We start from the raw sequence: 23,307 nt of genomic DNA, 5'->3' as shown, positions 1-23,307 counted from the left end.
TTTTTTTTTTTTTTACAGCCCACAGGTGTTAGAAAATGCCAGGCTGACATCGGAGGAAAAATAACTGATTTTGGTGAAATAACTCCATTTTTGATGGAGTAGTTGGGTGAAGCATATCGTTGAATGACTATAACGGAGTTGCCTCAGCAACTAGAAAAGGAGGGGTGTTAAATCCTTCTCAAAGACTATTTTTTCCACCAAAGTGTGTTAGGAAGCTACTAATAGAAAGCAAAGGCTGTGACAGCCACCCGAATTAAATTCCCCTCTCAAGGCATCAATTTCTCGATTTTCCTCTCATTTTTACTTAAGATCATTTTTATAAACTGCAATAAAAACTCAGTGAAAATACTGCTGTCTTAAGTCTCTGTCAGGAAACACAAAATTACTTAAATCCAATTATTTTTTCATTTCCAGGTCACCTTTCAGGTAATACTCCTTTGCATCACACTTAATTTAGGTTTAGTCCTATTTTCCATATGAAAGGAAAATGCAAGTTCTTCTAGATCGATATGAAATTACTGCATTCAAATAGTATTAACATCAGAATTTGTCAGAGTGCAGATGACACCACAGATCAACAATGTAATTTCTGGAGTAAAATGTTTACGCTAATCACATTATATGAGAAATGCACTTGGTCTGTGGAGATCAAAAAAAATTAATAAATGTGCCACATGCTGAGGTGTATGTACACCATACACATATGTTTTAGCAAGCCATTGGTCATGTAACCCCCAAATTTGAGACTCTGAAGATGAAATTCCACACTTGGGCACACATCAGTTGAACTCTGACACTTCAACTCAGTTTATAGATTTGCATGCATTACTGAAAATATTCACCAAGCAGAAAACATGTTGAGGATTTTTGTAATGAAGCAGAAATAAAAAAATGCTAAAAATCATGAATAAATACGTATTTGAATTTGCTCAACTTACATGCCTTTCAGGATTAGGAAAAAAATAATTTCCATTAAACACTGTAAACTTCAACCAACTTTTTGCTTAGCTACTAGTTCGCTACACACCTTTATACGATTCTTAAAAAAATATAATCAGATGATACAATGAGATAACCTCATTCAAACGTAAGTAAAAATTAAAAGTTTGCTCATTTTATATGCTAATATATCTCTTAAACTAATACCTATGCTATAACTTGCTGCATGTGTAATAATTTTAGAAAGATGGCTTTCAAAACCTTTAGTTGTACATTAAGTAGAATCCATATTCTACTGTGTCCTAACCAAGGTTTTTAAATGCACCCAACGATCTGGGCATCTTTGGTTTTGGATGCCTGATTTGGCACATTTTTTTAAAAAGCGTGATTTTGAGAAACAAATGTACACTGAACCTTTAAACACTGGCAGCAAGTCATGACCATTTCAGTGAACTCAAAATTTGCTGCTGGCTTCAGGAGAGCCAGGATTTTTCACTTTCTGATCATTCCAGGAAAGGTCACGTTTCCAGTTGTTTCAGCTTACATATCCAAAAATGAGCCCTAAAAAAATAACTTTTGAGTTAAAATTTTCAACCTTAGAAGCCCCAATGGAGTGCTGAAAAATCAATCTACTGGAAAATGGATCCTAAATTCTGGATCTACGGATCCAGAAGTTTTGAAAGTCAGACACTTATTTGGCACTCAAATTTGAAATACTGGCCTTCATTGGATGAAACATACGTCAAGAGAGTTTCAAAGTGTAACATATATATTATATATATATATTTATATTTGTGGTTGGTCGATTGATACATGAATCCTCAGGTTCTTTTACTTAACTCTAATTTAAGAATTAACTAATTACCCACGTCTGCAAAATGCGCAAGGCCAACATTCTCAACATGTCAGGATTTGTTTTCAATTCAGAGCAATGTAACAAAATTGAACGTTTTATGGTGATCTCTATCCATTTTAGGAGACGGAAACTGCAGCCTGTATCATAGGTACATAAATACAATACTTAGCTTCTCAGTAGTGCTTAAAAAGCCGAATTCTAGCTAATGAGAGGTTTTCCCAGGACAAACAGGATTCCTTCTTTCCATGCAGCTCTCTTCAAAAAACATCTTTACAAGCTGTAGAGTAAAGGAAGCGTCCCGATGTTGCAGAGATTCTGCATAACTTCACAACCTCCAGAACAGGTTGAGAGGCTGCTCTGAAATACTGTGTCAATTAGGATAGGTGTTATCACAGCAGCCTCTGGGCTATACCTACCTTTTAAGAGTATGTACACACTATAAAGAGAAGCAATCAAAAGACATTACTGAGCAGGCTTTGAACAAGCTAACACCGGAATAGGAAGCTGTATCATTGCGTTAGCGTGCTCCTGCAGCCTGGCTAACGATCCGTGTTCAGAGGTTAACAGTGAGAGATGGGAAGCAAGGCTGATCGGAAGCTGTACACGTTAACATACTGTTCCTGGGACCCAAGCTAGTGTTTCTGCACGGAAGCATGATGAGCCGTTTAGCAGTATCAGTTCATTCACAGTTAGCTCACATCTTGGGCGTTCATTGTGCAACACCGAAACACCTTGAGAGAATTAGCATAAAATCTGACTCAAAGGATACGGTTCAGAATTATGTGAGATACTGCTGATAGGCATTGCTTCTTCAGGTAAAGTAAATAAAACAGATTGGGGAGAGTTGGACAACATAATATGGACCATAGGAAAACGGAGGAGTGATTGCTTCCAATATTGCTGAAATACAGTTAAGTATTTCTTAATCTAATCTGGACATATTATTTTGAAACATCCAAAAAACAATGTAAGCTTTTAAAGTCTGTGTGATATAGGAGAAAAACCTCCGTAATACCTTTTATACAATTTCATTCAAGCACAAAGCCTATTTCTTGCCAACAGATTTCAGTGGCTTTATTATAGTTTGAATTGAAATATGGGCACAACTGTTTTCAAGGTTCGTTTCTGATTTTTCGTTTGCTTTCAACCGGTACTTCTTCCAAAACCAAGTACGTAACATGTATCAGGTATGCATACAGAACTTTGCATTTCACCTTTACTTAAACTAGGAGCCACCTCTTCAAGAGAAGGTCATAGCTCACGACAACAATGAACTACAAAGGTAACAATGCAAGTTAGTTAAAAGACAAAAAGCACATAGGTAAGTTATCACAGAACCTGGAATTCATATATTAAGACCATGTCATCAAATGAAATTTTAACTCATTAAAAATGAAACAAAAGTCTCCACAGCACAACACTTACCACTTAGCTTAGCGAGAAGTCTGACACTGGTCATCATTAGGCCCTTTTCCTGCTTGGGCATCCTCTTGCTTCAGAAGATTCCCATCTATATACTGAGCTGTGCTCTCCTCCAGTTTGGCAGTTCGGGATGTGAAATGAGCTAGCTGTAAGATGAAGGAAAGAGTCTACTGCATCTCCACAGGATATTGCTGTATAAATAGTTATAAATTTATAAAATTATAAACAATCGCTATAATTAATCATTTAGAATCTTGACATTGTTTCCGTTATCAGGGATTGCAACTGGCCCTGGGCCTAGAAGTAATTAAACAAGTATAACCCTACAGATTTTTATTCTTCTAGTCATATCCTTAAAAATATTAGTCAGGGGGTGTGTGTGTGATTTAAAAAAAGTCTCACTAAAGGGACTCAAGAATACATTAAAGACATATTTAAGTAAATTTTACTTGCCCAAAGGCTTAATAATAAATTGCATTGTTCTAGTATCCTTGTAAACCATTAGCATTTTCTGGAAGCTGATGACAACTTATTTTTAGCTTCAAAAATTTACCGTTATCTTTAGCTGTTTTCCCCATCACTGACTAATTAATGGAGGCTTTAAAAGAAAACCGCCCAATTTTATTTTTAGACTGAATCCACATCATTCCCTTTATTACAATAGTTCTGTATTTTGTTAATTCTGTTCACTTCTCAACAGAAGCTACTTGAGTTTACAAGTGTACCTAAGGATATTATCTTGGCAGAACAACAGTTTGCATGATTAATTTGGAGTGGCAGAAAAGCCGTCTGGCACTCCCTGTGGGCACACTTTCTAACGAGAGAAGCAGCTTAGCTTTCCATCGCCACAAAAATCAGCAGGACCAAACACATTACTTCCAAATATCTCTTTCTCAGTGTGAGGTGCCATTAATCCTTTTCCCAGCTAGCCAGCAGTCTCTTTGTCATATTAAAATTGGATTTTTACTCCACAAAGAAAATGAAGTGTTGCAAAAACCCTAAGTATTATCTCTTTTTTCCTTGAAAGCCAAAAGAATTTAGCTCTCCCTCCCTGCCTTACACATGTATTTCCCCCATCATCAGCACTCATAAGTGCTCTAATTTTTGAAAATATTAATGTTCATAATGCCTCCATGAGGTGACTGAGTAATCATTACTTTACAGTTCAGGAAATACTTTGAGACAAAAGAATAGGTGTCTTGACACTTCAGCTTGTGCCGAGTTCTCCAGACTTCCTCTGTCTCCCAGGGGCTGGTTATTTAACCATAACCAGCAGTATGCAGAGAGTCTGTAGCTGTGCATCTGACTAGAGGCTTACTTCCACTGGGTTCTTAGTTCAACTACTAGGTAAAATAAACTTACAGTTTTACTCTGAGTAGTTTTGTGGGGTTTTTTTAAGCAGAAAGTTAGCAGGCAACTGTATTAGTTAGACCACACCACCCCTGCTTCAAGGCAGAAGGAAAACTGCACTTAGGCAGCACAGTGCAGCCTCAGCCACTGCTGACTGAGGGTGACCTAATTCTAATTTTTTTCCTATCTCTGAATTTTTGTGGGAAGAACTGTAAACCCCTCCCCATCTTTTCCAGTCTGTACTGAAATGCATTTTATATAGCAGCAGAAAGGTATGTTTCTTCTTTTTCTCTTGTTTCAGCAAGCAAAACAGAGAGACATCACCACTGACTGGGTAACAGAACTGAAAGAACTCTACTTACACCAGCTATAAATAGGAGGAAAAGGAGAACTTCCATCTGCTTTTATGAAATATCCTGTGTTCAGTCTTTTTGCCTGCACTATAGCCAAGAGCACATCTTCTCATGCCATATGGAGCAAAGGAAATGTGGTGTCAATCAGCATCAACTAGCAATAGTCTAAGTACAAACAGCCTCTTATTTCACAGGAATTTGCTTTTTTCCAGTGAAAAAAGACTATCACATGATAACTTCGCACTTCCCTTTGAAAACATACAACTGTATCCAAAGCTGGAGTCTGGACAATTACAAAATATCAGGCAACACCCAGAAATCATTATCTCAAATTATGATTTTCAGTTCTTTAATGCTGGCATCACCTGCTTGAATACTATAAATCCATTTGCTTTCATTGCATATACTTTTAGAATTATATCAAAATATAACTACAAATGCCAGAACTTTGCTACCTTGGTTTCTGGTATCTCCAGTTTACCTAACCCGTGTCTTGACCATTCTCCCACCAACCCATCCATGCTCATTTCCATACATTAAAAGAACATGGAGCTGTATCTAATATGCTCAGTTAGGAATAGTTATGTTGAATTCTGATTGTCAAAATTTTTCATTACCATATTATCTACAGGCACAAAGATTACTAGTTTTGAGATAATAACCAAAGACTTGAATAGTAACTGCTACCTGCACTGATCAGCTAGCAGCTTTCAAGCAGAGTGTATGGATTGACATACTGTATCAATATTGAAAGATGGAGAGTTTGTCATGGTACGAATTCAAGCTATAGAAAAAAGAAGAGTGGATGAATGTAGAGCTAAGAATCAGCACCACTTATTTTCACACTTGTTAGAATATTTAACTATCATCTGACTTTGAATTATGATCAGAAACATATACATACGTGCAGTTGTGCAAAATCTGCCTTTGAACATAATCAGTATCCTGGGATACCGGTTAATCTCATTAAAGGAGTTTAATTTCAAGCTGGTTCATGAGTTATCACCGTAGCCTGTGAGCTTCAGTTAACCGGTTCTCCGTAGTTTCAACAGAGCCCGCCGAAACCCATTTCCTGCACTTGACAGCCACCTGCTGGCAAGCGAAAGAACGAGCAGTATAACGTAATGCTAACCTGTTTCTGCTGTCATCAATCAGATCCCATTTCATTGAATACGGTATGAGTTACATTAATTTGAAACTGAGAAGGCCAACGATCCCTTGATTGTCCTACCTTCCATACCACTGCAGGTCTTGACTTCTCTCCTTTAAAGGATTTCATTTCAGTGGTTTATTTTCACATGTCCGTCCCTTTCAAGTCTGTCGTGGCTCCTCCTTTTCTCATGAGAAAGTTGATGTCCGTGTTGCACAATACCACATTTAATGGATGCATGAAAAAACTGTCAAAGGATCACAGTCTGGAAGGAAACTCAAGAGTAATTCACACATCCAAGAAAACTCTCTCCCTCCTACTATTAATGACTTTAAAAGAACAGAAATCAGTAAATAAATCAACAATGGGAATGAAAACACTATGCTGTGCATAGAATAGGTATCCCACTAAGCAAATCAATTCCCTTTCCACATCTCCCTCTCGCATTACTAAAGATAGCTACAACTCTGTTTATCATTCTTATTTGCCCCAAGTGACATTCTGATCAGGGACTAACTTCAGACATTTTCAAGTAACCCCAAAGAAACAAAACCAAAAGTAAAGAAATCACTTGTTTAGGAAGGAATTTTATTTTTGTGACATTACATTTTTGGAGCTCTATTTAACTAAATTTGAAAACCAATGCCTGCTCTTTGGACTTAAAAGGCAGACTAAATCTAACAGGTAGCCAACTACTAAGAGTCTTTCCCCCCACTCCCCTTTGTCTTTGCATATTCTTCCCTCTGAGACAAGGCGAGAAGCAAAGGGAAGAATATACACAATTCTTACAAGACTGTTCTTTTCCCTCTCTAACACACCCATCTTGTAGTAGCCAGGGTTTTTCCCTTTGGATTTACCGCTACCTTGGGTACTCTCCTTATGTCCAGATCTCCTGAGCTGAGCAATTTTTGAAAATGGAAATACACAAAACATAAGGGTTCAGTTGTGTTACTACCACCTTTGTGTCTTCAATAGCTAGTCCACAAAAAGAAGGTACCATGTCACCATTTCCTGTGACCTTTTTTCCCCACACTAAAAAAATGCACCATTTTCAACACCAAATAAAAAATTTGACTGAATGTGAGGACTAAACTGCCCCTCTGGGCTGGAATATTTACACTACTGAGACAGGTTACAAAAATATATCCGAACACAGATAACATATGAAAAATCTATTTCAGCATTCAGAAGCTTTATGCTGCATTCATGAAGGAGAAATTTAAAATATGCTATTATATACCAGAGATTTCATTTTCGAGCAATCCCTTTTACCATCATTAAGGCAAAAACACAGTTAAAGTATTCAACAAAACGCCCTCTCTCTCTCCAGGATTGTCTGCTACTACAGTTCTTCCCACACAACCATGTGATTCATGCCCTAGAGCCTTTTCATGTATGAAGGGAAGCCAGTTCATAATTTTCCTGAGAGAAAAGTTTGACAGGTGATTTTTGTCTCAGAAAATAGGTAAAATTTCTTTTCCAAAATGTGGCAAAATGTTAACTCACTGACAGCAGTGACAGACAGTTTAGCCCTGTGTTTTCACATCCTGCAACCAGAGTATCTTTTTCACATTCAGTCAAAAACTGCCCCTTGCATTTTAATGAGACAATATATTAAGATAAACTGATTTCATTTGTTCATAAAGATTTAGTTCTGTTTAAATTTTATTTGGAACTGTATTTTGTAAGCATCTCAAAAATGGCAAAATTTTTGTAGAAATTAAAAGATGTTTCCAACAGTTTCAAGTTTCAAAACATTAGACTATATTGCAAACAAGAACAAGTTATTAATTAAGGCTAATGAGTTTAGCTGTATACAACTTACCCAGCAGTCCCAGACAAATTATCATAGCTATAGAATACACAGAATCATAGAACAGTTTGGGTTGGGATGGACCTTTAAAGGCCATCTAGTCCGAACCCCTGCAGTGAGCCGGGACATCTTTAACTAGACCAGGTTGCTCAGAGCCCCGTCCAACCTGACCTGGAATGTTTCCAGGGATGGGGCATCTACCACCTCTCTGGGCAACCTGTGCCAGTGCTTCTCCATCCTCATGGTGAAAGATTTCTTCCTTATAGCTAGTCAAAATCTACCCTCTTTTAGTTTAAAACCATTAACCCTTGTCCTATCACTAGGGGCCCTGCTAAAAAGTCTGTTCCCACCATCAGAGAATGTATGGAAATCTATGGAAAATGTATGTAAGTGCATATTTAAGAAGCAACTGTATTTATTTAAAAGTTTTGAATTTTACCTGCCTGAAAAATAATTATCTATGCATGAAAAGTACCAGTTAGCTGGAACTGATTTAATTTAGTTCTCTTCCATTTAGTTCACTGCTGCCTGAGAACACAAATTTGTACCTGAAACAAAAAGGATGTTGAATTTGATTTCTAATTCAGCTGTCATGTTTCGCTCTGTAGGTGACAGAATGAAACTTGAACACAGCACTGGTGAAACCAAGTCCTGGCCCATAACCAGCAATCCCAAGCACTGTGCTATTACAAACATATGCTTTAATCTTTGACAATGACTTTTATAACAAGCCTGTTTGTTTTCCCAATTACTTGCTCTCTAGATGAGTCACCCTTCCATGAAGTCTGACATGAACATAACATCTTTTTCCTCTACATAGTGCACCACCTTTTAGTTCCATAGCCTGTGAAAGTGTTAACTTCAAAGCACAGCATGGACTGTTCAAATACCAACATTATTACACTGGTCAGTGTAACATTGCCTGCACCTAGTTAATGCTTGTACGGTGCTTTGAAGATATAAAAGTTTATGATTACTGACTAGTAACTATATTGAACTAATCTCAAAACTGGACTAAATCCTACTGAAATGAGTGTGGAAATCATTCAAAGTTACACCGTGCAATACTACTACTCCAACAACATCAGTTATCCTAGGTGGGGGCCCAGGAGGAAGGGGAGAAATCAAGTCCAGACCTTGCTACAGTGAGATTCTTCTGCCTTTGATGCAAATGAAAATAGAGTTCAGTGCCTCTAGTTTAATACCCTTGACTTTCTTTGAAACAAGAAAAAAACCAAACCTCTAAAGTATCACAAAAAGTAACCACAGTTAGCCTTAAAATTAAATGTAATCTTTACATAATTTAATATGCCTCTTATAAATCTTCATCCCAGATATATAAAGCATAGCAGCTCTTCACATTTAAAACTCAGAAAAAAGGAAACAGGTTGTAGCAAGTACTGTCAATCCTCACTTGAACGTTTGGTTCAGGCTGTGGGATAAAAGTCTTAATGTTGTATTCCTGTAGTTGACATGCCAATAAATCACAGCCATGAAGAATTAAAATCAAATGTCCCCTTCCCCAACATATGCAGGAGTTTCATCTGCTACATATTTCTATCCGAGGTTATTAGGTCTATGCTAGACTCATCCACACAGCAAAACCCACAAAGTACATCTTTTCTGTCTTATACAGATTAATAGTGTAATACCAAAAGTAAATTTAACCACAGCATTCTCAACCTTTCATATTACACTCCTCCTTCCACATTGTTTTGTGCATGCTTTACACAAAATTGCGATCCAACACTGGAAGACTAGAATGACGTGTACATTTCAGAGTAAGGGTTTTGCTGTTCCGCAACTATCATTAAGCCACTTTATGCCCTTGACTTAGCACTGTTTCAAAATTATGAAAATATCAGCACAGGCATTATTACACAGAGTCCTCCTTAATGGAGATACTTTTACAAAATCTGAAGAGCACCATCTATAATTGTGGCTTGTTTCAATACCGAACTCAACTAGCCACATTTAAGTAGTGAAATTCAAATACCATTTTAAGTATTTGATGGTTAGCGCTCCTAAGGCACTTCCTTTAGAAGTATCTCAGTGTAGTAAATACAACTATATTCATTACCCACAATGTCATGCAGACATATGCTTTATTAAAGTAACAGAAAAGAAAGATTTCGCAAGAAAGTCACTTAGTGAAAGCACTCTGAAACAGACTGTCAGAATAATTATGGAAAACCCACAGATAATCTCATCAACTCAGTATTTAAGAAACAGACACATCCTTATACATGTTTCTTCCAAGACAAAGTAACAATACAGTTCACTAACCAAACTTTACACCATATGTACCTGGTGTACCAAAAAATCAGTAGTACCACAAATTCAGAAATCTCTTGTCTAGCTAGTACATGTAAGCACAACAGGAAAGTAATACAAAACTCTTTGTTTTTTGAAAGAACAGTGAAGATTCTCCCCCTGCAACTGCCAGAGTTTACTTTTCATACTTGAGGTGGAATGGCTGAATAAGTAAAGTAGTCCCTAAACAAGACTATCTATGTGAAATTAATTGAACAAGAGACTAACATATATTCTTATTTCCCCAGCCTCAGCCTGTGGTCTTTCACTTTGTTAAACTGTAAGTATTTCAGTAGGTTATACCTGATCTACAGGGGTCTTGTCCAACTTGTCAAGTTAAGAAGGTCAGGTTATAAAAATGCATATACACAAAATGCAATTCCCAAGAGAAAAGTGAGCAGGTCAAGTCCAGAAAGATTGTTTGCAAACATTAACAACCTCAGTGAACAGCAATGCCATCCAACAGTGCTCAGGTTGCAAAGACTTTGTTCACAAGTGTTCAGTGGGTCAAAATAACAGCAGAGTTTTAGTGTCAACTTTTTTTTCTTTATAAATGCAATGAAGAAGACAGACCATTCATTAAATATAAAAGCAATTTTATAAAAACACATCAGAATTTTATTGCTTGAAGAATACAGCATATGAAAAAGCACAAGAATGTCCAAAAGAAAGGTCACAAGGATCCAAACATATTACACCATACATACCAGATGCAGTAAAATGTTAACCTGAATTCTGCATCAGAAAAGAAAGGTGTGAAAATATACCTAATATTATTTAAAAGGAAAAGACTCATTTAAAATAGAAAGTGTGAAGGTGTTACAGTACAAATTAGAAAAGCCAACACTGCACATGAACATTGTATCACTAGACTAGATTTTCTACCTTTGGTACTTAAACCTTTACAGAAAACCACTTCCTCGGTCACACCTTGCCTAACATATTTCACATAGTATCCACAAAAGGTTTTTTGTTTTGTTTTTTTTTTTAAACTTAAACATTCAAACAAATACTTTTCCAAGTTCTCACTGCATTAATGCATTTAATGAAGTGTTCATATTTATTCAATATGCAACTCAATGTATCTCAAATTTAAATCGTCACTATGTGACTGAGATCTGAATATATGTCAATTGTACCTTGTTCAGACCTTTATTTAAAAATGGGCACACTATTTTCTGTTTGCATCCTTATGTAAACAGGCTGCTGCAGCCCTCCCCAAGAATTCAAACTACAGCAACTTGCTGAGGACATAAGTTAATAAACAATCCATAGTGTTAGAGAGCGATTGGATCATCTACAGCAGCATGCAAGTGGCTTTTCTAGTCTGCTCAGATTAGTGTACCAGAAGATATGCCGGTATTACTTCAACTAACACATTAAAATTCAGCAATGGACACTACTGTGCTTCATTTCAACACAAAGAACAGCTGCTCATCCATTAATCAACAGAATTTTCAAATCAACTATCAAAAGGACTACTACATCTTTTCTGTTCCATGTATTGCTGATCACTCATGGGGAACAGTTTATCAAAAACCTGGACTTACCTACAAACCAATTTGAATGAAGAAAATGTTATCTTTCAACAAGGTATCTTAGTAATCCAGTAGCAATCTAGTCTGGAGAATGTTAGCATTAAGCTGACAATGACTAATCAAGGTTAAATAAATTCCCTCTTATGGCAAGCATGCTCTTAACTTCAGCTTCTGCCTTCATAGTCTTGAATACTTAATCATTCCCAGTTAGCATCAGTGGAACTAAACCAATTCTGTTTCGTCAAGTTCCAGCTTTGTATTTCAACAATATGAATAGATCTGGACTACGAAATACCATCAACAACAGTTAACATTAAACTGGAGTGAAATAACAGAAGAGTTAGTTCTTCAAACCAGGCAGTCTTTGAAGTGAAATATTCAGTTAGGACTGTCGAAGGATGTCATAATAAAACCATAGGTTTATTTTTTTCACCCCTATACAAAAAAATGACTGAATTTATACAACTCCTATTAAACATACCTTTTCCTAGCTTGGTGAAAATGTGTCATTTTCAAATTTTAACAAGTGTGGTATTTGAGCATATATAATATTTATTGCCATATACATCCTCATTTTAAAAAGAACTAAGAATTCAGACTCTACTATGCTGAACTCTGCTTTTTTTTTCCCATTAACAGATTATGTCTACTGTACCACTCCCCCAAAAAACAATTAAAAATTCTAAGTAAGATTTTATAGTTTAGTTAAAAGGGAAGAAATGCAAATGTGGATTTAGAGCTTTTTTTATAAATCTCACTATATTTTATAAACTTGTTGTTTATTGTAACACTGCTTATTGATCAAATAAATGACGCACTGCTATCTAAAATTTCCATATACACCATTAAAAATCCAAAGTTGATATGATACTGAACCTTAAATCTTCAAGAGTTCAAAAAAAGACAGTTTATACATGTACAGCACACAACAGCAGACACCCCTAGAATACCGATTGCCAGTCCATGATGCATACAAACTTACAGGTAAGCATTCATTTCACTGTTTTCATTGTGCAGGAAAAATATTTCTTAGTAAAGACAAACTCAGCTGGTGAATTTCAGATATCGTCTTCATCATCTTCATCCTGAGAGGATCCTGCCTGATTGGATGCACTGGCTGAGGCAGCAGCAAGCTGTGCCTGTTGAGCTGCTTGTTGCATCTGTAGCCCTTCCTGCTGCGCCAGTTCTGCTTGCTGTTGTCTAGCCTAAAGACATGAATTTAATTGTTAAGGCCATACATAGCTTGTGAAGAAACTCTAGAACACCTTATCTTAAAAGCAGTTTTATCTGCACCTGCAGATTTGTTTTGTATAATTTTTATTAATCATACACACAGACACACATCTGTAAGTACCTTAATTATTTATACCAAGATGTGTAACTATATTCTCTCTTCCTCTGAAGAAGCAACGTTTTTGTAACTCAATCTGCCAAAGCAAGAGGCAGGAGCCAGTGTATTTAAGTTCCATTGTAAGGATTGTGCTGAACCACTTCCTAATGAAAAAATTAAGTGAGGCACAGCAATGGAAATGTTAGGCTTCAATTTCAAGGGAGCTTAACGTTTAATCATGGTTCTGAGATGAGAACAGCTCTTCTTTGCTGATTACAAATACTAAAACTTGCAACTATGAAATCACCCAATTGTAAAACAAAGACACACACTAATACAAAAACATAAAGTTATTATCTTACTTTGCTAAGCAATCTTTGGAAAACAGAGCAATGTAAGATCTTAAATTTGGGTATGCAGATTGAGGATGGCTTTGCTACAGAAAGGTACAGACCTTTACTGAAAGGTACAAGATGTTCTAAGAAAACATTTCAAATAGTTCAGCTGATGATCTCTCATTTTTCTATCCAGGGTTTTCACTTGTTTTTCAGCAACTACTCTTGATTTCGACAGTATACCAGTCAATTATGTTAAAGTTAAAACTTAAATTTCTATTTTGAATGAACATTAGGAAAAAGGTTCTTAAAATTAACTATCTTCAGTCTTCTTTAGTTTTCTACTTTTAAAATTCATCACTAAGAATGTGATGATTTCCCTTCTAATCCCATTGCTCTCACTGAATTTTCCTATTTTTTTTCCAAAGCATCATCAAATTTTACAGTTTTGCAAACTTCAAGATGCCAAAGGATTACACTTTGTAAAACAATCAAAACCAGTTTATCTACTTAGTGAAGTGAAAAAAATGAGTCTTCCATTATTATAAAAGTATCACGTTTCCTGAGTCTGTTCTACCATTAAAAGAAATACTTTTACAGAGGTAGAAATCTTCTCAATGAGGAATTTTCAGTATTTCAAACTTCAAGTGGTAGTGAGGTTACAAGGGTTGGAAAACAATTTAAGACATTGTAAAGTTTTAAACAAAGGAAGACAGCACCTGTACACATAGGAGAGGCATAAATATTTATCACACAAGATAACAACAGGGCTCCCTACCAACCCTGCTACAATTAAGTTTACTGTACAACAACGAGGTGATACACATGCATGCACCAGAAATCAGAGGCTCAGCACTTCACACTGGACGATTGTTTTGTAAGCGCCTACCCTCACTGCCATATTTATAATGGTATCACTTAGCCATTTCGAAAACAGAAAAAAAGAAAAATTCCATTCAGTTGTATTGACTAAGAAGCTCTATAAGCATCTGGTAAACTTAACTCATTCATTGCACAGACAAATTTTAGTGAGGAAGCCTCAAAAAAACCCCAAATCTGCTAAGACCCTTGTCTGGCACAGAAACTTATATGCATGAACACCAGGATAAGCCATTCCACTGACTTCAAATATACAATCATCCAAGCTATAAGTCAAACATTCATAAGATTAACAGGCAAATACTTTAAAACTGGAGCAAGAAGTCAGCATTAGTTGTATTGACTAAGCAGCATATCACAAATAGTATTTTTAAAACATGAGACTCCCATCTTTGAATCTAGGCAAAGATTTTCCATATTACCAAAGACTATTTAAAAAAAATCGTTCATACAATCTTGTCAAACTTGCATGCATTGTTTTAATTTAGACATTAAGGCACAGTATCATAGGATTAAAAAAAGAATATACCTCAAGGGGTCATTCCTTAGATAAAAGTGTGGCTTACGTCAGGTGGCCATGGCTTCAGCGTTTGCTTTTTTGTTTGTTTTTTTGTTTGTTTGTTTTTTAATATGTTACTCAGGAGCTAGTACTACCTTAACACACCTTATTAGCTGCTTTTTTATTTTGTATACTATGCTAAGAAAATAGGAAGTAAAAATCAGGTATCAAACTGACTATTATTTGTAAATCTCACCATTAATCCGGAAGCAGCCATATTGGTCTTTTTAATGTTAGTACAGTCAAAAGTTAGGCACACATGAATTTATCATAACTACTTTACTGAATGTTGACAACAGCTATGTGGTATGATGAAATTTTAAATGCCTTAAAATTCATCATGCAATTAAGATTAAAATAGTTGGCATGTTGTCATATGAAAAACAACAGTTTTTAATTGTTTCAGCAAGATACAAGTATAGCAAAGGGAAGTGAAGGTCGCAGTAATCAGACATGATAACACATAACTGAATAAGCATTTTCACCCGTGGAAATTGAAGTAGGCAAAATGAGAAAATAAGACTCATGCCTTGGGTAAGAGGAAAGAGAAATCCAAGGTAATTTTCCCATCACTTAGTTTAGAGAATGGTCGTCTTGTAAAACTAAGAAAATACTGAAGAGAAAGATAGTGTAGAAAGATAAATAAATACAATTGGCTTTTAGTCATTTAAACTCGAAGATGTTCACAAACTATCTAGGAAAGCTGGGAGGGGAAAAGGCTAGGATGAAGGAGAATGTGTGTACGTGCATACGCACGCACAGTATTCTGTGGGCAAATACTCTTCCTACGCCTGAATTGCCTCTTTAAAGATTTATGCATGAATTCACTCAATTAGAGTCTTGCCAAGAGTAAAGGAAGTTGAGAAAGGACAAATTAGAAATTGTTAACAATTAAATGTTTCTTTCAAAGCTTAAGAACTAACATTTGTGTACTGATGGCCAGAAACAGAAAAGATATTTTCACTTTTTAATGCATGAAAACTGGTGATTTCCTAGAACAGCAGCTATCATTCTTTTATTTCCTCAGCCAAGTAATTCTTAGAAGTATTCTCTATGGTAAAATGGAAATACCTAAATAGCCACAAAAACCATGCTTTTTAAACCTAAAGTATAAAATTTGTTTGTATACAAAGTCCATTATGTCAAATCACACAAGTAACAAGTAGCAACATCTTATTTGTTGACTTTACTTTCCCCAATTCAAACAGGCCACGGTCAATAGCATCTTACAACATGCCACAGCAATCCACAAGGAAGGGGATCCTTCTTGAAGTGTGCATGTTTTCGTGGTACTAGATCTCCAGCATTAATTATTCCAACCTCATCAGCACAGTATTGCTTCACTTACTTTTGCAAATAATTCCTGTTGCTGCCTTAGAAGCTCTTCTTCCGGAATGCCGTGGTTCTCCAAGCGTGAACTGGCCTTTCTTCTCTTTAGTGCTACTGTTTTGCATTCTTGTAAGACTTCTTTTACTTCACTGATATAGGAGCCAAACCCCAAACTTTCTAGTGCTAGAAAGAAAGTAAGAAAACACATTGTTCATCTTTTACAAAGCTTTTGAAAATAGGTATCGATTTGTTTATTTAAAAGATTAAAAAAAAGTTAAAAGTTTGATCACTTTTCTATCATCTGTTGATGGAAATCAAACAGCTATTTTCCCTGCCTCTTATCCTATGCCATTTAAGAGTGCATGTTTTCAGGACAGAAGAATTAAGGTCAGTCAAGTACAACCAAAGCAGTCTGTACTGTACTTGCAGAGGATTCAAGGCTTTCAGACACATTTTGATAGAGATAAGCATTATTCTTGAAAAGACATCTTTCTCCCATCTTCTACACAACAGAATCAAGCAGAATTTATACAGCCAAGTCATCCTTCCTATCTGAATTGTTAACTTTTAATCTCTCAGGGACTCTGTCTTTCCAGTTTTGTTACAAGTCTTCAGTAGAAGGTACATTAGCAACCTATGACAGAACAAAAACAATGCTTGTAAAATGACCACAGATCCTTCATTAAAACCAAAGTAGTTTAATATTACCTTAGACATAGGGTTTTAGTTTTTTTTCTTTTAATATCTAAATTCATATTTCAAGTGCCAAGAAGCTAAAAATGCATAGTTCACACATATAAAATTACATAAAATTATGTAGGAGCTCTTTATTGTTTTATTTCTCAACAGAAACCCTTTTATCTATCTCCACATAAAAATGTATTCAGAAATTAAAATCTTGCACTTTTATCTGCCCAAAGAAATCTGACATACAGCTACATCCTGCAACAATAGCTTTTTTAAAGAATGCAAAAGTAATAAGAAGAATTATAAAAACCCAGGTAGAACATCTGACAGGAGGCACATTGTTTCCTGATTCAACATTTGCTATGATATGCCTCCACGCATACACGCACCTCAAAGTGGAACCTAACAGAATACGCTAGAAATATTACATAAACACCAGTTATACTAGAAACAAGTCTCAGTTTAATAAAACACTTGGTTCACTTCCAGTATTTACACAAATCAGAATTTTCTTTACGGAATGATAGTTGTTTTAACCTTTTTCTTTCTTTATTTCAACCTTGTCACAAGCTATTCAAGGTATAGCACTAAAATAAACTGCACAACAGCAAGCAACAACTTGTTATAAACACTATACTGTTATATGACTGATATAGTGTTATAAACACTAACTCAGACTATATTCTAACATTAATCTAACATTTCTACCCGTAGTTATGGCAGTGTGCCATTGTATCATACACCTAACTATTAATCCAAAAGCATTCTGTAAGTTCTCAGCTTCCAACCTGTAGTCAAGGAGAAAATGAATACACTGTTTTTAAAAGGGAAGTACAGTGCAGCTGTCTACTCATCCAGGACTACCATTCCTGTAACAGATAACATTTGGCAAATGAATTTACATAATACCTATTTCTTAAGAAAAATAAAAGTTAGAAGACAAGCTCACTGACTACCATTCCTGTAACAGATAACATTTGGCAAATGAATTTACATAATACCTATTTCTTAAGAAAAATAAAAGTTATAAGACAAGCTCAACCTAGAGATTATCAAATTACTTCAGAGACAGCATGTCAGTTCAGCCTCAGCCCACAGACAGACACCGGAAAAACTTTTTTCAATTAGCCCACAGTTTCTACGAGAATTACAGAAAAACCTTCAGAAACTTGTTTAATCCAATCCCAGCAGATAGGAGGCAAATCCACATCTCATGGTCCAGAACTGGTTAGCTACACAGTCTATAAATATTTAAGAACTCACACAACTTTAAAATGTTAACAGTATACAGGGTAAACTATCCAAAGTCATATTTTTTTTAAACCAAAGTATAAAAATCTTAAGAACTCTACAAGGCTAACATCACTAAGACAAACCATCATAGCAAATATATATGTGTTCGTCAAAAGAACATTCACAGTGATCAGGGTTGGCAATCTGCTGCATCAGAATATGAACTGCCCAATCTGAAGTCAACAACAAGATGTGTTTTTACAGAGATTTTAAATGTCCCTTAAAAGAAAATAAATTAATGGAAAGAATTTACAGTTATGTATGGAACATAGCACACTAATCCAAAAGAAAACGTGTGATGTAACAGAGACAGTTTTGTGCAATAGTTCAACATAATAAAGCTATGAAGAACCATAAATGCACCATAGATCTAGTGCACCAAAATTCTGCTGGCTATGAAACAACTTAAGAGATTTACTACCTTGCTGAAACACATCAAGGCTCTACAGAACACATGGATGGAAGGAATATACCGGCATGGTGCTAAAACGTGGGACAAGTGATTATTACTTTAGCAGAGCTACTGTTCCACCATGTATTAAGTTTGTGTGGCAAGGTTTTGGTAGCAGGGGGGCTGCAAGGGTGGCTTCTATGAGAGGCTGCTAGAAGCTTCCCCTATGTCCAACAGGGCCAGTGCCAGCCGGCTCCAAGATGGACCCACCGCTGGCCAAGGCCGAGCCCCTCAGTGACAGTGCTGGAGCCTCTACGGTAACATATGTAAGAAGGGGTGGGGGGAAAGAAACTGCAACAGGAACTGTAGATGGAGAGAGGAGTGAGAATATGTGAGAGCAACAGCTCTGCAGACAGCAAGGTCAGTGAAGGAGGGACAGGAGGTGCTCCAGGCACCGGAGCAGAGATTCCGCTGCAGCCTGTGGTGAAGCCCAGGCTGGAGCAGGTTTGCTGTCAAGACTTGTGACCCTGTGGAGGACCCACACTGGAGCAGTCTGTTCCTGAAGGATGGCACCCCACGGAGGGACCCAGGCTGGAGCACTTTGTGAAGAACTGCAGCCTGTGGGAAGGACTCATGTTCGTGGAGAACTGTCTCCTGTAGGAGGGCCTCCATGCTGGAGCGGGGAAAGTATGAGGAGTCCTCCCTCTGAGGGGGAAGGAGCAGCAGAGACAAGGTGTGATGAACTGACCACAACTCCCACTCCCCATCCCCCTGTGCCACTCAGGGGAAGGAGGTAGAGAAAACCAGGAGTGAAGTTGAGACCAGGAAGAAGGGAGGGGTGGGGGAAAGGTGTTTTTAAGATTTGGTTTTATTTCTCATTATCCTACTCTGATTTGATTGGTAATAAATTAAACTAACTTCCCCAAGTCGAGTCTGTTTTGCCTGTGATGGTAGTTGCTGAATGATGTCCCCGTCCTTTTCTCAACCACAAGCCTTTTGTTGTATTTTCTCTCCCCTGTCCAGCTGAGGAGAGGAGTGATAGAGCAGCTTTGGTGGGCACCTGGCATCCAGCCAGGCTCGGCCCACCACACACCAAAACTCAGTGTCTTTCTGTTTCTCAAGTCTGAAATTTACAAGTCTACCCAGAGTGCTGAAAAGTTGGTATCTTACTGAGGTTAGAATAATCACACCAAATTTAAACAACTGAAGCCCCAAACACAGCGGGGGCAGGGAGGGGGGGGGAGCAGGACAACAACTCGTATTTACAAACACCAAATCACAACTATTCACTATTCTTTCCCCAGTTTCCTCCCACTCTTAAAGACTGCATGAAGGTGCAGATCTCTGATTAATCAGTTAAGCATTATTAGTTCTGCATTTGTTTTTTATATAATCAGATCATTCATATCCAGGATTTTTAACTTTCTATGCTCCTTTCAAAGAAAAGTAACTTACAAAGTAAAATCCCAAACATTAACAGTTGTTTGGATTTTTTTTAACATTAAATACTGATGTAAACACTGTCAGTATCCTAACAGCCTGTGAAAAGAAGCTACAGGATTTGCTATCAATACACAGCCTACCTTACTACATAACAGTTTTATGTTAACCAAGTAATCAACTTGATAAAGACGGTGATTTAACATCTCACCATTTTCAGAAAACAATGGAAGTTAGAGTTATCATAAAAAGCCTTCTTCATCACAACTCGCATAGCTATCAAACGTGGCTATTTTCTGTTCCAGGGTGGAGGGATATTCATTTGCTTATTAGAGTCTCAGACTCACAATTGGGTTCTTGATGGCGGGATTCAACAATAAACATGGAGACTCCACTTACAACTATTACGTAGCCTTGATGCCTTTGGGTACTCTCCAGGGAAGCTGCTTTGTGTTTTATGGCTAACAGCGAGTGCTTGGCATAGTCTGAGTACATCTACCAAGTCAGATCTCTCATGGGATGCAAAAAGCCTCTGCTTTCCTTTCCCTATGCTGTTGACAGCACTGTGCAGTCAAGTACTTGTGCTACCACATGATGAAACATGGCAGGGATTTAATCTATCTGAAGCATTACCCAGTGGTAGGGGGGAAGAGTTCTAGCTCAGCACTTGGCCACACAATTGTATTTACTAGTGCAAAGGAAGGGGTGTCTTAAGCACCACTGCTGCCAAACACATAGGTACAGTGACAAAGTGCAGTTTCACATTACCTCTAACACAGTCCAATGGCAGGGTGTCACCAGCTGCAGTGTCTCTTTCCCCTTCCTCCTCCCCAGTGAAAGATCCTTCCTGCTCCTTGGTTCCGATTCAGTAACTTCTTATTTACAGGAACAGTCAGATCAGCAAACTCACCTAACAGAAAACTGGGATCCCCCTCAATTCTCAAAAAGCAGCAGGGATCAGCAATTGCTAGACCCATCTCTAGGGAGGGTACAAAAAGAATCCTCTTGGCAGCAGTCTGTGTTTAGACTGGACCAGGTGTGACATGATGGCCATTAACCTCATTTTACTTCTAAATGAACTGGATTAAGCATTCAAAAAGAACAAGATAATCTGGATGGCCACAAAAACCATATTTCAATTACTTAATTTATTAGCGTCATTGTCATGGAGCTACATTAAGACACAGTCAACATAGCCAGTATCTAGAACATATGAAGATGGATGAAAATGCAGAAATGCTATACCTATACACACATAATCACTGTTTCCAAAATTAGCGATCTAACTCCTCATACCTCAGAGGCAGTATCTGCCAACCGACCAACATCTGGAATAAGCTAATAGCACATACACCTCCCTAAAGATAAGAACAGAAAATCCAAGAGCAACTCCTTCCATCTCCAGAGCATTATAAAAATGGATACATTTCCAAAGTTTTCCTTAGCAATATCTGACTAAAAAGTACACATCTAAGCTGAAAATAATTTTTCCTAACTCTAAAATCTGGTTTGATCTAGACATAGAAAAAGACATAGAACCCAGCAAAATACTTGGTTTGGAACCACCTGCTGATGATACGCACATGCACATATGTGCATATACACACACGCACACAAACACACATATTTTGGTTTCAATTTGTTTTCCAAAAAAACCAGACTAACACTAGGGCAGCAATAGGTGAAATCTTTTCTAAGGACCATCACTACTGGGCAAAAAAATACTTTCATACATGAATTCTCCATTGTCCTCAACATTAAAGATCATGTCTATTCCTGTGTTGAGAACTGAACTCAAACATTTTGGTGGTCACTTGAAGAAATTATCCATGTATTTAGAAACATCATACCCAAAGTATGCTTCCACATTCAAGCACAAGTTTTATTCTTTACATCCTGAGCTTCTGTGATGGAGCTGCTTTGCTAAACTTCCAGATTTGCATGTGTTTAATATTAAAGCTCATACATGCTACAGATTTTCTTTTGCTGTTCATAATCCAGTGGACTACTTGAAACTCTTCTGGAGAGCAAGTTCATATAATCCAAAAGGAATCAGATTTTTTTGTTTGTTTCAAACAAAGAATCACTACCAAAAAAACATAACATTTTTTAAACTAACTACCATAATAGTCCTGAAAATAGCTCTTCTGCAAATGCTACTGTTAGTATCTCTACCAGGCAGCAGAATAAAGTACTCTTTCACTATCACTTCTATAAATTTGTTTGCAGTAAATGCTGGTATCAATAAGCTTTGCTTAAGCAGCAAGATGAATGATTCCTGAAAAAAGATGCCTGTTGCAGACTTAAGGATGAGGCAAGGAAACTCCCTGTTTATGGCAGAATTTAAAGAAAAGCAAATGAGAGGCAGAAAGAGAACTCTCCTTTTATTCAAGGAAAGGAAAGTGGAAGTCAACAGCAGAAAAAGATGCAAGGGCATATGTCATGTTTAGATGCTTTCTACAACAGATACAAATACTTAATTTTAAACAACCAGACTCCAAGGATAGTCCTAGAGGAATATTTTCTTCTGTTCAGGATCCAGACACGATGACTCTGGATTAAAGCCTGGGCCCCACATACCCAATCATACCTCTTTTGTCAGTCTCCAGTTAGAAAGACATTTAGTAAGTTCAGGATCTTAAAGCATGCTGCAAAAGAAATCTGCATAGCCATTCGAAAAAGCAGGCCTCGTCTCACAGGTACGAAAAAGATGAATGGATTTGGTGACTTCACTCAAAACATCAGAGTCGTCTCTGAACCGCAAAACGAGAGCTGGTCCTGAGCACACTCAACAGACGCTCTAACCACACAAAGACAACCCTCCCTCGCAATGCGACGGACAAGCCCGACCACACGTACTTCTTCTCTAGACCCTTAAAAGATCTCTACCTTTTGTCTTCTACATAGCTACAAGAAACCACAGAGGAAGAAGTCGCAACGGGGCAGTAGTGGCTCAAAGCCTGAACGACCCGTGCGTACCGGGCAGAGGCACACCGCCGCCGGAAGCTTACCTTGTATGACATGCTCGGGCGAGATGGTTTTCTTCTCCGATTTGTTGCAGATCTCGTTGGCCTCGGAGGAGATGAGGTGGATGAATTCAGTGCAGCAGTTTACCACCAGCTCCCGGGCATCATTTGCCACGCGGACGTTGGGGAGCGTTTCTTTGATCATCTTGTTGATGGCAGCCCTCGGGATGGTGAGGTCGTCGTCGTTGCCCGACGACGAGGCCATCCTGGCTGCCCTCGCTCCCCGAGGGGTGCTCAGCTCCCGCGCTCACGGGCTCCCCCTCAGCTCCCGCGCGGGGCTCCAGCGCGCGGGGAGCCGGCGAGG

The 23,307-nt window shown here is 37.5% G+C and overlaps 1 protein-coding gene across 1 annotated transcript; it reads right to left on the bottom strand.

Moving 5' to 3' along the window:
* Positions 1 to 10,791: 10,791 nt before the first annotated feature.
* Positions 10,792 to 23,307, bottom strand: DR1 (down-regulator of transcription 1, TBP-binding (negative cofactor 2)). Its single transcript, XM_010290382.1, has 3 exons — positions 22,989 to 23,307; positions 16,186 to 16,349; positions 10,792 to 12,939 (listed from the first exon to the last, which is right to left on the bottom strand). The coding sequence occupies exons 1-3, from the start codon at positions 23,206 to 23,208 to the stop codon at positions 12,793 to 12,795; spliced, it is 531 nt and encodes a 176-aa protein (XP_010288684.1). The 5' UTR covers positions 23,209 to 23,307; the 3' UTR covers positions 10,792 to 12,792.

Source organism: Phaethon lepturus, unplaced genomic scaffold (assembly GCF_000687285.1).
Source record: "Phaethon lepturus isolate BGI_N335 unplaced genomic scaffold, ASM68728v1 scaffold13307, whole genome shotgun sequence".
Classification (NCBI taxonomy): domain Eukaryota; kingdom Metazoa; phylum Chordata; class Aves; order Phaethontiformes; family Phaethontidae; genus Phaethon; species Phaethon lepturus.
Note: the sequence above shows the minus strand (reverse complement) of the source record. Positions and strands in the feature narration are given on the sequence as shown.